Source organism: Talpa occidentalis, unplaced genomic scaffold (genome assembly GCF_014898055.3).
Source record: "Talpa occidentalis isolate TD23 unplaced genomic scaffold, MPIMG_talOcc4v2.1 talOcc4.12, whole genome shotgun sequence".
Classification (NCBI taxonomy): domain Eukaryota; kingdom Metazoa; phylum Chordata; class Mammalia; order Eulipotyphla; family Talpidae; genus Talpa; species Talpa occidentalis.
This window is the reverse complement of record NW_023601212.1, coordinates 69,475,676-69,487,661: the sequence shown is the minus strand read 5'-3', so window position 1 is coordinate 69,487,661 and position 11,986 is coordinate 69,475,676. Positions and strand designations below refer to the sequence as shown.

General features: G+C 49.1%; 1 protein-coding gene across 3 annotated transcripts; it reads right to left on the bottom strand.

Annotated features, from left to right (window-relative positions):
- Positions 1 to 259: 259 nt before the first annotated feature.
- Positions 260 to 10,847, bottom strand: LOC119240095 (intelectin-2-like). 3 transcript variants are annotated; one of them, XM_037504457.2, is made up of 8 exons: positions 10,816 to 10,847; positions 6,743 to 6,800; positions 5,423 to 5,545; positions 4,721 to 4,968; positions 4,245 to 4,403; positions 2,812 to 2,932; positions 1,901 to 2,004; positions 260 to 586 (listed from the first exon to the last, which is right to left on the bottom strand). In XM_037504457.2, the coding sequence occupies exons 2-8, from the start codon at positions 6,792 to 6,794 to the stop codon at positions 434 to 436; spliced, it is 960 nt and encodes a 319-aa protein (XP_037360354.1). In that variant the 5' UTR covers positions 6,795 to 6,800; positions 10,816 to 10,847; the 3' UTR covers positions 260 to 433. The 3 variants fall into 3 exon arrangements, with proteins under 3 accessions (XP_037360354.1, XP_037360355.1, XP_037360353.1); XM_037504458.2 differs by lacking the exon at positions 10,816 to 10,847 and adding an exon at positions 8,307 to 8,415; XM_037504456.2 differs by lacking the exon at positions 10,816 to 10,847 and adding an exon at positions 7,386 to 7,425.
- Positions 10,848 to 11,986: the final 1,139 nt, after the last annotated feature.

Genomic DNA, 11,986 nt, shown 5'->3' with positions numbered 1-11,986 from the left:
GCACACATTTGAGCGCAGCGCAGTGAAGCTGTCCACAGCCTCTGCAGCGCCGGTTCGATTGCAGCCAGCCAGTGCGGGTCCGACATGGCTCAGCACACTGTCCTGTCACGACTTCTGCTCCCCTCAGCAGTGTATTTTGTCAGTCTGCCTGTTCTGCTCCCTGTGCTGTCTCTGGTGAATCCTCTCACCCTCCCACGCATCTGACCTGTACCTAGGTTCTTGTATAAATAATAAATAAATAAATAAATGCCATAAAAATAATAAAATGTGTTTTATTTATTTATTTTATTTCCCTATTTTAGGAAACAATTCAAACAAATCCAGAGTCACATGCTGATGTAATTTATTGTCCCCTCCTCCTTGCTAACACTCAGTTTTCCCATCTCTGAGCATCTGGGGTGAGGAGCTGGGTCAGTCTCCCAGCACAGAGCCCTCACCGGTAGAACAGGAGCACGGCCGCCTCCGTTATGCTCCGACTGCTGCTCCACAGAGTATGGGTTCCATATCCATCCCAATCATAGGCGCAGAAGTCCCCACATTGTCTGGGATTGCCCTCTGCGAAGAAGCCTCCTCCACCAATGCAGTGCTGGGAAGCAGGGAGACACATGGTAAGGGATTTGCAGCCCACACCTGTGAGCTCTTCTTGGACGAATCCTGGAATCTTTGGTCCTGGTCATCTTGTCTTTACCACCCCTCCCATAAAGTCTCCTCGCCCGGTACAGACAAGTCATTCTCTGTCCTAGTTCCTTTTGACCTTTTCCTTAGCATTCCCTCTCAGGGCCGGCACTCACCTCCCTTCACAGCCATCCCCTAACTGCTATTCCCAAGACTCACTGCACATCTCATTCTCTCTGTTACGACTCATCTTCTCCACATGCTACCTATTACCAGTCTACTATGAAATTACCGATACTTCCTAAATCTCTGGGGCTGCCAGATATGTCTTAGGCTTGAGACCCACATCCAACCCACTGGATGCCTCTGCCTAGATACCACCCAGCGTTCTCACCTCCACCGACCCAAACAAAAGGATTCATCTACCTGATGGCCCTAAGCTGTTCCTCATCACATCACCTGTCTTAATGGATGGCACCAGTCCCCAAAACAAAACCTAAAGTCTTTTAGTCTCCTTCACTTTCCAACCCCATGTTCATCCGGGGTCAAGAACTGTTGACCTATCATCTTCCTGTCCCTGGTCCATCCAAACTCTTTCAACCTGTTAAGAACATTGAACTCTGGATCTCCATGATGGCCTAGGGGTTAAATCTCAGCACTATCACCTCTACAGCTTGAGTTCGAACCCTGGTAAGGGAGCTAACCCATGTGGCACAGCAGACCTCTCCTATCCTACCCACACCTCCCCTCAGAAGTATATTTCAGTCAATTCTCCTGTTCTGCTCCCCACTTTGTCTCTTGTGAAACCTCTCACCACCTGCACCTCTGGCCTACACCTTCTATGCAAAAATAAATAAATAAATCTTTAAAAAAAAAGATGCAGCTGTGACTTCAGGTCAAGGACAGTCAGGTGAGAGGAAGATGCCCTAATGATGCCCTTGTTCTGTGAGGCTGACTCGCACTCCTCCTAGCCCATCCTCAGATGTCCCCCGGGGCAGAGTCCAGTCACCCAGCCATGCTTCTTTCTCCCTCAAGACTTGAAAAGGCAACCCATAAAACTTCTGAAAGCTATGTGAACATTAGAGAATATCTTCGAGATCTGAACAGAAGGAAAGAGAAAGACTTCGTGAACAAAACTGATGTACTAATCATACAGGAAAATGTTGACAAACTGATTTTTGTGAACATGAATAAGAACCCATCAAGAGAATAAGACTAATACAAAACACACACACACACTCACACACATGTGCGCGTGTGTGTTCTTACTGTCCACAAAACTTACAGCATCAGTGTTGCAGCCGGTAACTCTCATCCCAGGACACAGGGCATTGGCTGCTCTCTCATTATTAAACACCCTGAACTGGACAAATCCAGAAACAAACTCCTCTGGAAAGAAAGAAGAGAGAAAGGGTCAAGAGGTCAAAGGAGGAAGTAAACCAGCTTCCTGTGCCCAGCAGGGATTCCCTGACCAGCAGTTCTGGCTGCAGCCAGCACTGCAGCATAGGGACAGGCCAGCACCTCTGGGGTCTGTGGCTGGTGCTCCTGGGCCTCACTTTGGCTTGAGGGGCATCTCTCTCCTACTGGAGCAAGAAGCCAAGGCTGGGCTCACAGAGAACACTTGTCTGCCAAAGTTTACAGGGCAAAGTAGACTCAGAAAGATCACCAAGAAGACCCACAAAGGTCCAGCAAGGGACACGGTTATCCATGTCCATCTGCTGCTGTTACTCATCTCTCAACTGATAGCCAGGTGTCTGTTTTCCTGTCTATGCTAGCGGCTGTCACTGAAATATTAATGTAAAGAGTGATGCCTATAATTTTCCCAAAAAGATTTCACTTCTACTTTACTTCTGAAAAGATGTCTTTAAAATATCATTAATAGCTGTCCTTCATTAAAAAAATGAATTTTCTCACCACATTGCCATGTTCCTCCTGTGATCATATATCTACATGTTTTCTTAACCATTGTAAGAAACTGTACAGAGTGCCAAGGATCTAAGGTTTACTTTCTAGCAAGTGGAAATAATAGTCATTCCAACTCAAAGTTGTCTCATGATTAATGGACAAATTCTTAGAAGAGAGATTTGTACATTGGAAGTATTCATAAATGGCAGCATTTTTTAATTGCCATTACTTCCCACATTTCCCAGGCCTGCAGGGAGGATTCATGACCAGTCCCACGGAGCAAACACTTACTCTGACCAAGCGGTGAGTAATAAGATGCGGCTTTCTTTTCATCCCCATAGTCATAGACCACTGGGACAGCCGGGCCGTTGTCACTGGAACAACTCCCTATTCCATACTTCACTGGGTATCTCTGCAGGGACAGACAGAGGCTGTGTGAGGATCATGGGATGCTACCATAGTACAGAGATTGGGGAGGTGGGTAATCCCTTCACAATCACATTTGCAAATCAGTCTTAATTCTGGTGATCCTTGGAGACTGCTCCTGCCCCTCTCAAATATTAAAAATAGGTCTACTGTATGGGCCTCCTGGTACCACAGGGGTTTAAGTCTTATTGTTATCAAACCAGTCGCTGCAGCATGAGTTCAATCCCCAGCCAGGAAGCTAACCCACATGGCACAGCAGACCCTGCTGACCTCACCGGCTGCTCTCCTCAGCAGTGTATTTCAGTAGATCTGCCTGTTGTGCTCCCCACTCTGTGTCTGGTGAATCTTCTCACCCCCACACACACACCTTTGGCCTACACCCTAGTTCTTATGTGCATAAATAAATACAAATTGAATATTTTTAAAGAATAGATTACTATGTTTCAGAAAGTATACACCTTAACCTTTATCCAAAGAACACAACAATATTAACTCAAAGGGATATAAGAACTTCTCTGTTCATTGCAACACTGTTTACAAGACCCAAATCTCAGAAACAGCGTCAGTGCCCACCACAGGTGAGTGGATAAAGAACTTTTGGGATATTTAGACAGCTGCATATTACTCAATCATAACAAAGGATGATCTCTGGTTATCTGCAACAACATGAGTGGCACTGAAGGGAATTATGCTAAGCTAAATAAATCAGAAGGAAAAGACAAAAACCAGATGATTTCACTCATTTCAAAAAAGATATGAAACAAAGGAACAGACAAACTAAACCAAAACAAAATCTAGAAATCGGACTAAAATTGAAGCTACTGGTAGCCAAGTGGGCAGGTGGCCCTGTGGAGTATGATGGGTCCTTTGGTGATATGAAATGGTCGGTCTTGTAGGAATGATAATACCAAGTCACCAGATAGATCTAGTAGAGTAACATGCATCCCCACCTGCTCATGGACAGTGTTGTAAACCAATGTTACTTCAATAAAGTATAATACAATGTAAAAAGGAAAATCTAGTCATTCTTCTCCCCCATGGTTGTGTCTCCCCCACACCTATAGCTGGTGTCCTTTTCTCTGTCGCCCGTTACTGACCCCCCACTCTCCTTTGGGTGTCTTCCACTGCCCAGCTCAGAGATCCTGAGGAGGCAGCACGGGAGGTCGCCATGAGCCAGAGGGAGGAAACAACAGCCCAGGGCAGCCCCGAGGGACAGAGACCAGAGCCCACTCTCTCCTCCTCACAAAACCACTGCTCTCGTTCCCAGAAGAAAATGCCCCGAGGTAGACCCCATGTACCTGGTACAGGCCAAACAGATTATGTCCCAGGTTCTGGAAGAAGCTGGTGTTGGTGCGATATCTCAGCAAGGCACTGTTCCTCCAGCTCTCAAGGGGGGACTTGTTGGGCACGTGCCAGATGCCCAGGTCGTGAGCCTGGATGTCGTAGTAGCCAGGGTTCTGCAGAGGGACAGACACGGAGCCTGAAAAGCCAGGATTCCCACAAGCAAACACCAAACACGGAGCTCAGTGGAGCTAGAACAGCCCTGGTCAGGAGGTCAGATGTCCATAATACTCACATACCCACTCACGCACACAAGACCCCCAACACCGGGTCCTCACAGCCTCTTTGGAGGATTCTGTCACGCAAGAACCTGGAGGTATGTCTTCTCTCCAGCCCAATCCTACACCCCATTTCTATCCCTCTTGCTTAAGCGGTCAGTTCCTCTCACACTCCACGCCTCTCTCTTACCAGGGGGGCTGTGGGAGTCACCAACCTTGTAGTCATCACTGGTGGCGCCCTCTGCTGACCCAAAGGTGTTGTAATTGGCCCAGTTGCCATCGCCCTCTGGGTAGTCCATCCTGTTGCCCTGCTGGCTGGACCAGCGATCGCCCGCCGTGCACTTCCCAGCCAAGTGGTTCTCGTGCACACTGGCCACCAGGGTCCAGCCGCCCCCATCAGTGGTCATGTCACAGAAGGTCTGGTAGACGACCCCTTTCTCGGTGCTGAGGAAATACAGGCCATCTGCAGGGGGAGGTAGTCCAGAGTCCCTGTCTGAGAGCTGTGACCATCCAGCCCCACAACCAGAAAGGCACAGGAGGCCCAATAGATGCTGGGGGCCCTCACCTGGCCACGTGTGAGGAGGAGTCTCTAGGGGTCACCTGGGAGCAGAGGCGAGCACCCTAGTTCCAGGCTGTTCTCTCAAGAGTTTGGAGAGCAAACAGTCTCAGAGGCAGAGATACTGTGTCCCCCTGGCTGGTGCCTCGACAAGGCCACTGCTCTGAGGGTCTAAGGAACTCAGAGACCCACGCCTCCAGAAGGACATGTCTACTGTGATGATGGCACAGAAAGTTCTCAATTTCCCTCTCATGCGGGAGCTGAGCTGAGCAGAGAGTGGGGCCAGTGTAATTTGCTGATGTCAATGGGTCTGTGATTAAAATGGTCCTCAAGGAGAGACTCCAGTGGGTTTATTACTCACCTCCTGCTTCAGGGCAGCTTTCTTTGATGTCCTTGCAGCTCCTAGGCAAGGAGGAGAAGGGAGAGGCACAGGTATTGCTCCCTGGGATCTTGGCGGGACACTGGGCAGGACACTGGGCAGTTGCTAAAGAAATGAGAAGAATTCTCATAAACCTGGTGGGAAGGCTCCCTGGTGGTGCAAGGGATTAAGTCACAGCACTATGAAGCTTTCCGCGGCCACTGCAGTCAAAGTTCAATATCCAGACAGGGAGATACCCACATGGCACAGCAGACATCTCCTGTCTTGCCGCTGATCCCCTCAGCAGTGCATTTCAGTCAGTCTCCCTGTCTGTTCCCCACTCTGTCTCTGGTGAATCCCCTCACCCTCCACACCTCTGGCCTGTACCCCAGTTCTTGTATGCATAAATAAATAAATCTTTAAAATAATAAAATGACATACAACAACATGGATGGAACTGGAGGGGATCGTGCTAAGTGAAATACATCAGAAGGAGAAACATCAAAATCACAGGGTTTCACGTCTATGTGGAATATAGAGAAACAAAACGGAATATCAGACAGAACCAAAACAATAACCGGTCCGAGAAATCTGTTGCTAAAATTAAGGCCACCAGGGAGGGTTGGGGAGCAGGGAGAGCAATGAGTGGTGGGAGCCCAGTGGACTATGTAGTGGACGGTGGGCGCCTTGGTGGAGGGCGAGGGGGGCCACATGCATCCGGAGAGCATTTCCTATACCTCTGACTGCACACAGAGCTATAAAACAGTATTACCTCAATAAAATAAAAACTCTGATATGTCTGGTGTCTTGGTCCCATTCTCGCTGCCGTCAGATCCACCCCTCCCTGCATTATCTGTCCCTCAGTTTGCTTTGAGGCCCCTAAATCTGGACCCTCCCTGCTAGAGGATCTGGCCCTGCCTAGTACAGGCTACACTGACTCTTCCACTCCGCTAACGACAGCCCCATTATTGAAGGGAGGATGTTCTGGACACAGCAGCTTCCTGTGGTTGTCAGATGCCAAGGACATGGGAGCAGTAGTTACTGGCATGACGGGGTCCTGCTGTCCTTCTCCTGGGTGCCTTTCAACCACTCCGGGGCATGCAACGGACCCCAGAACCCCCTTAGCCTACTCCCTGACTGCCTCAGGCTGACACCAGGAGAGCCAGCGTCAGCACCCAGGCCTCCCTACCCAGCTCAGTATGGCTTCTGTGCATCCCCTGACTTCCTCTGCCCAGGACTTAGATGCCCAGTGCCTCTACTGACCCCTTGCCCCACCCCCTTGCCTTCAGCTCACACAAGTGTACTGTTGCCCCAGGAACTCACCTGCGCTCCAAATGGCCACTGAGAGGAACAGCAGGAAGCAGGTTCTGGCCATTGTCCTCTAAGGAGAAATAAGATGCACAAGGTCACTGCATGGACCTTTTCTCTCCTCCCATCCTTATCCCCGACCTTTCTGAGGCAGGAAATCTCAAAGGAAAGTGATGGGCCTCTGGAAGTTCTGGAACCTCCTGGAATAACCCACCCTGGTCCAACCCAACAAATACCTAGGGTCTGGGCTCCTTCTCTGACTCTTCTATCCCTAAGACCCCACCAGACCTGAGCTGGCATCTCTGTTCGCCCCCCTCCCCCCGCCAAACACATAGGCATTGTGTGTGCAGACTCAGAAAGTCCTTCTCAGGCATCCCTGTGGCGCAGGGGGTTAAGATGCAGCACTATGAAGCTGCCCATAGCCACTGCAGCATGAGTTCAATCCACAGCTAGGGAGCTACACACATGGCGCAGCAGACCTCTGCTGTCTAGCCCACTGCTCCCCTCAGCTGTGTATTTCAATCAATTTGCCTGTTCTTTTCCCCACTCTGTCTCTGGTGAATTCTCACATCCCCCACACCTCTGGCCTGTATCCCAGTTCTTGTATGCATAAATAAATAAATCTTTAAAAAAAAATCAGAAAGTCTTTCTCACTAGCCTAGAGAGCTCACTCCTTCTGTCCCCACAGATGCTTGGAGCTGACAGTTCCCTGCCAGGTGCAGACTCAGCGCTGCCACCTCTGCAGAGGGTGCTGAAGAAGGTGAAGTGCTGAGACTTTATAAGGAGAACCACTCAGCAGGCCCTGCCCAGCCCTGCCCTCCTTTGACCCCTGTCTGCCTCTGATGTCCCTCCCTCTGAAGAGTGCTGGGTCCCTGGGAAGGAGAAGGCATGTGTGTCTGGCTGGAGGATGGGGCCATGTGCCCGGTCACGTAGGTGACTCTGACATGGGGAGGAGACCCTGCTTTGTCACAGCAAGCACAGAGCTTCATTGTGGGACGAGATAGCAGAGGCGGGACCCTATAGCCCTTGCCTGCCGCCTCCTCCCCTTCCCTATCAGCTGCTCCAGAGCCTCAGACACACCTCTGTCCAGACCTCATCTTCTGTGTCTCCTTAACCTTCTCCCTGAGGCCACCCTCACACCCAGCCCCCCAGCTGTGCCTCCTCTGGGTACTACTGTGCACCCGTCCACACTCATCCGTGCATGCATCTCATTGCTCTTTCATTCTCTTAATGAATTTTTGTGTATAAATACTTCAAAATTTTCAAAACACAGCAAAATGAGCAGTACAAAACAAACATATTCCCTTTACCTAGATTCATCTTTTGCGGATATTTCACTGCATTCATATTATCATTGGTATACTCTCCTACACAGATATGCTCACGTTTTCACTTCTGAAAGATTTGGAAGTAAATGAAATAAAGCATGGCCCTTTACCCCTAGGTGAGTGTGGCTTCAGATAATAGAGCCAGGCTCACCTAAAACCACAGCACAGGTGACAGGGGCTAGGGACACGGGGGTGGGGGGAGATCAGGTGAAACACTAAGCTGGTATAGTAGGAAATCTGCACTCACGTACAGTTTATGGCCTGTCTGCTCTGAGTTAATTTTCCAGCCCAAGGACACATCTGGAGGAGTGTGGGGAGCCGGTGTTATCTGAAGAGCAGCCTCTGCACAGTGGGACAAGCCTGAGGCCAAGTCCAAGAGGGCGATAAGGGAGCTGCACATCACAGGCTCCTGGCAGCAGTGAAGGCCCCCTGACTGCTGAACTCTCTTTGTTCAACTCACTATAAAAACACAGCTGGTGGTGCCACCTGGTGCTGCAAAGGGTTAAGACGCATGGGCCTCCCCTGAGGCGCAGCTGTTGAGCACTGGGCTGCGAAGCTGCCTGCAGCCTCTGCAGCACGGGTTCGATCCCCGGCTGCTGGGCGAGAGTCCCACATGGCGCGCAGACCTCTCCTGCTGCCCGCTGCTCCCCTCAGCAGTGTACTTCGTCAGTCTGCCTGCTCTGTTCTCCCCTCTGGCTCTGGTGAATTCTCTCACCTCCCCGCACTTCTGACTTACCCAGTGCTTGAATGAATGAATGAATAAATAAATAAACAAACTATTAATTAATTAATTTTAAAAAAACAGACGCAGCACTATGAAGGTACCTGCAGCCACGGCAGCACTAGTTCAATCCCCGGTTAGGGAGCAACCCACATGGCATACAGACCTCTCCAGTTCGCCCACTGCTCCCCTCAGCAGAGTATTTCAGGGGATCTGCCTGTTCTGCTCCCCACTCTGTCTCTGGTGAATCCTCTCATCCCCAATACCTCTGGCCTGTACCCCTGTTCTTGTATGCATAAATAAATAAATCTTTCAAAAAAAAAAAAAAGACAGCTGGAAATGAAATGTTAATGTGGTTTCTTTTTTTTTTTTAAGATTTATTTATTTTTATACAAGAGCTAGGGTATACAGGCCAGAGGCACAGGAGGGTGAGAGGATTCACCAGAGACAGAGCGGGGAGCACAGATCAGGCAGAAGGACCGAAATACACTGCTGAGGGAACAGGAGAGTTCTGCTGCGCCATGTGGGATTCTCGCGGGCTGGTGGGGATCAAAACGGCACTGCAGAGGCTGCGGACAGCTTCACAGTGCTGTGCTCAATCCTCTGCACCACTGGGGAGGCCCAAGACAGTTTCTTTACAATGTTAACCACCCCCATCTTCCAGATTGCCAGCTATCTGATTATAGCACACTTTAAAGATTCAGTTCCTCTCTCTACTTTATTGGCAGTCAGCAGTGACCGGTGGGCCCAAACTCCGGTCTTCTGGTTACACAAGTACTAACTTCATATCACTAATGTCCTGACTGTAACTGGTCCTTCCAGGGAACACCAGCCAGGGGGTCACACAGGGGATCACATGAATGCCACACAGGTCTGGCGTTGATGCCTCTGATACTTCTCTTTTTTTTTTTTTTTTCAATTTATTGATACTTGTCTTGCATCATGTCCTCACCTTGTCAGATTTTCTGTCCCTTGAAAAGACCTTAATCCCCAGGGGGTGGCAGACATACTAACAAACAAGATTCCTACATTCCACAAATGCCCAGCCCACCTGGCTTGTGTCTGCGCTGTCCACTGCTGAGGCTCCTGTGACCCCTGACCCTGCCACTCGGCATCCCTGCACCTCAGGTGCTGGGCCAGCTCTTGCTCCAGGTGCTGCTGCCTAGGGCGCTGCTTCCTTTCCCTCCACGCCTCCTGTCGGCAGGTGCGGGGGCATCCACCGTGTTGGGTGGAGGAAAGAAACCTCTTTTCAGTTCCCATGATAGGAATTTCAGACAGAAAAGTAACACCTGCTCTAGCTGAAACAAAGGGAAAGCATTTATTTGGGGCCTTAAGGATTTTGGCCTGGAAGGCTCATTCAAGTTGCCCCTGAATCCTGTTCCTCGTTCATGGGGGGATGGTAGGTTCATGAAGGCAAAAACAGCAAAGTTTCGAGAATTGCTTTCCAGAAATAACAGTAGGTAGTGGCACATGAAACCTACATCTGACTGCTACACAATTGGGTATTAGACAAGTTTCCAAAAAGAAAAGCCTGTTGTCAGCACCTGTGGATGTTTGTCAAGGATGTTTTTAGTTTTTCTGAGTAAACATACTTTCAAAAGATTCTTTTTTTTCTTCTTTGGGTGGGTAAAAATCACATCCTAGGGTCCTTCACTCCCTTTTAAAAACTCTTGTCGGGGCCTCCCCTGTGGCGCAGCGGTTGAGTGCTGGGTTGCAAAGCTGCCCGCAGCCTCTGCAGCACCGGTTCGATCCCCTGCCACTGGGTGAGTGTCCCACATGGTGCGCAGACCTCTCCTGCTGCCCACTGCTCCCCTCAGCAGTGTACTTCGTCAGTCTGCCTGTTCTGCTCCCTGCTCTGGCTCTGGTGAATTCTCTCACCCTCCTGTGCTTCTGACTGTACCCAGTGCTTGTATAAATAAATAAATAATTTTTAAAAATAAATAAATAAATAAAAACTCTTGTCAACAATGACTCCATTTTGTAAAATTCCCATTTCCTCCCTCAGGACCAGAGTGGACTTGTTTCTGGGTGTCACTCACCCTCAGTGAAGCTGCTCTTCCAGCGAGTCTTCTGCTCCTCCCTCTTAAACCAGACAGGAGTGGAAGGAGGCAAGGACAAAGGATAATTCTGAAGGACACCACGATATGATATGATTTATCCTACAGCCTGAGCTGCACTGCTGGGACATTGTGTGAGTTCCTTCTCAGGTGCTTCTCATCCTTTCTTTTGAGTACTTGCGTGGGCAATAGCTTATTGCCTGTGTCCTCTCCCATGAGGACGGGACTGTGTAGGGTCCTCGCCACATCTCCAGGACCAGCCATGCCTGACAGACCTGGGTCCTCAGCCTGCATGCGCTGAATGAGAAAAAAGGACGCCTGGGGCTTTAACTTGGGCCTGAGTCCTCCCCTACTCCCATCTGCCCTAGGATGGTGTCCAATGCTAACATATACTTGTCTCTGCTCATTTTTGTTACTTTTCTGTACTGTTTCCACCTTTAAATACTCATTAAACGTTCTAACACACACTATTTTCTGAGGGAGTAAAGGAAGAGATGTGGCTGCCCCTGGGATGGAGCAGGCCTGAGACTATCAGAGGCAGCCACAGTCAGAGGAGTGAGGAGCAGATGAGAACCAAGGAACTGGCTGAGATGCAGCTTCCCCGGGCCACTCAGGTCCCCCTGGGCATCCTCCAGTGACACTGGGGAATCTGCCAGAAGACCATGCAGAATAGACTTGTAGACCTACTGGGAGAATTGGGGAGACAATTCTCCTGTGACTGGGTAAAAAGGACCTGTGCTCACATGACCTGTTTCCCATTGTGCATGGTCCATTGAGTGTATATATTTTGCAAATCCCAGAATTTAAATCTCATTCTCCAGAGTTATCTTTTAGCTATGTGTGAGGAAGATCTAAACAGATTTTTTTCCAACGGCAGATTTCGTTCCCCCAGATTTCTTTCTCTGTCTCCTTAGACAAATGTGTCATCACCTATTCTCCACTGCAACTATCCACTTAACATTCTTATACATGTATGGTTATTTATCCATAATTATTTCCTAGAGATAAATTCATGGAAGTGAAATTACTGGGTGAAATAATATGAACATTTTTGAAGATAGATAGATAAATAGATACATAGGACAGATAGATCCTGATAAATTGTGCCAATTTTTATTTTTACCTCTTGTGAATAAGTGAAAGAACTCATTTG

Coding starts and splice junctions, on each gene's coding strand:
- LOC119240095 (XM_037504457.2), bottom strand. CDS start 6,794: ATGGCCAGAACCTGCTTCCTGCTGTTCCTCTCAGTGGCCATTTGGAGC. Junction 4,969..5,422: donor AAGCTGCCCTGAAGCAGGAG/GTGAGTAATAAA, acceptor CTCCCCCTGCAG/ATGGCCTGTATTTCCTCAGC. Junction 4,404..4,720: donor CCACCAGTGATGACTACAAG/GTTGGTGACTCC, acceptor GTCCCTCTGCAG/AACCCTGGCTACTACGACAT.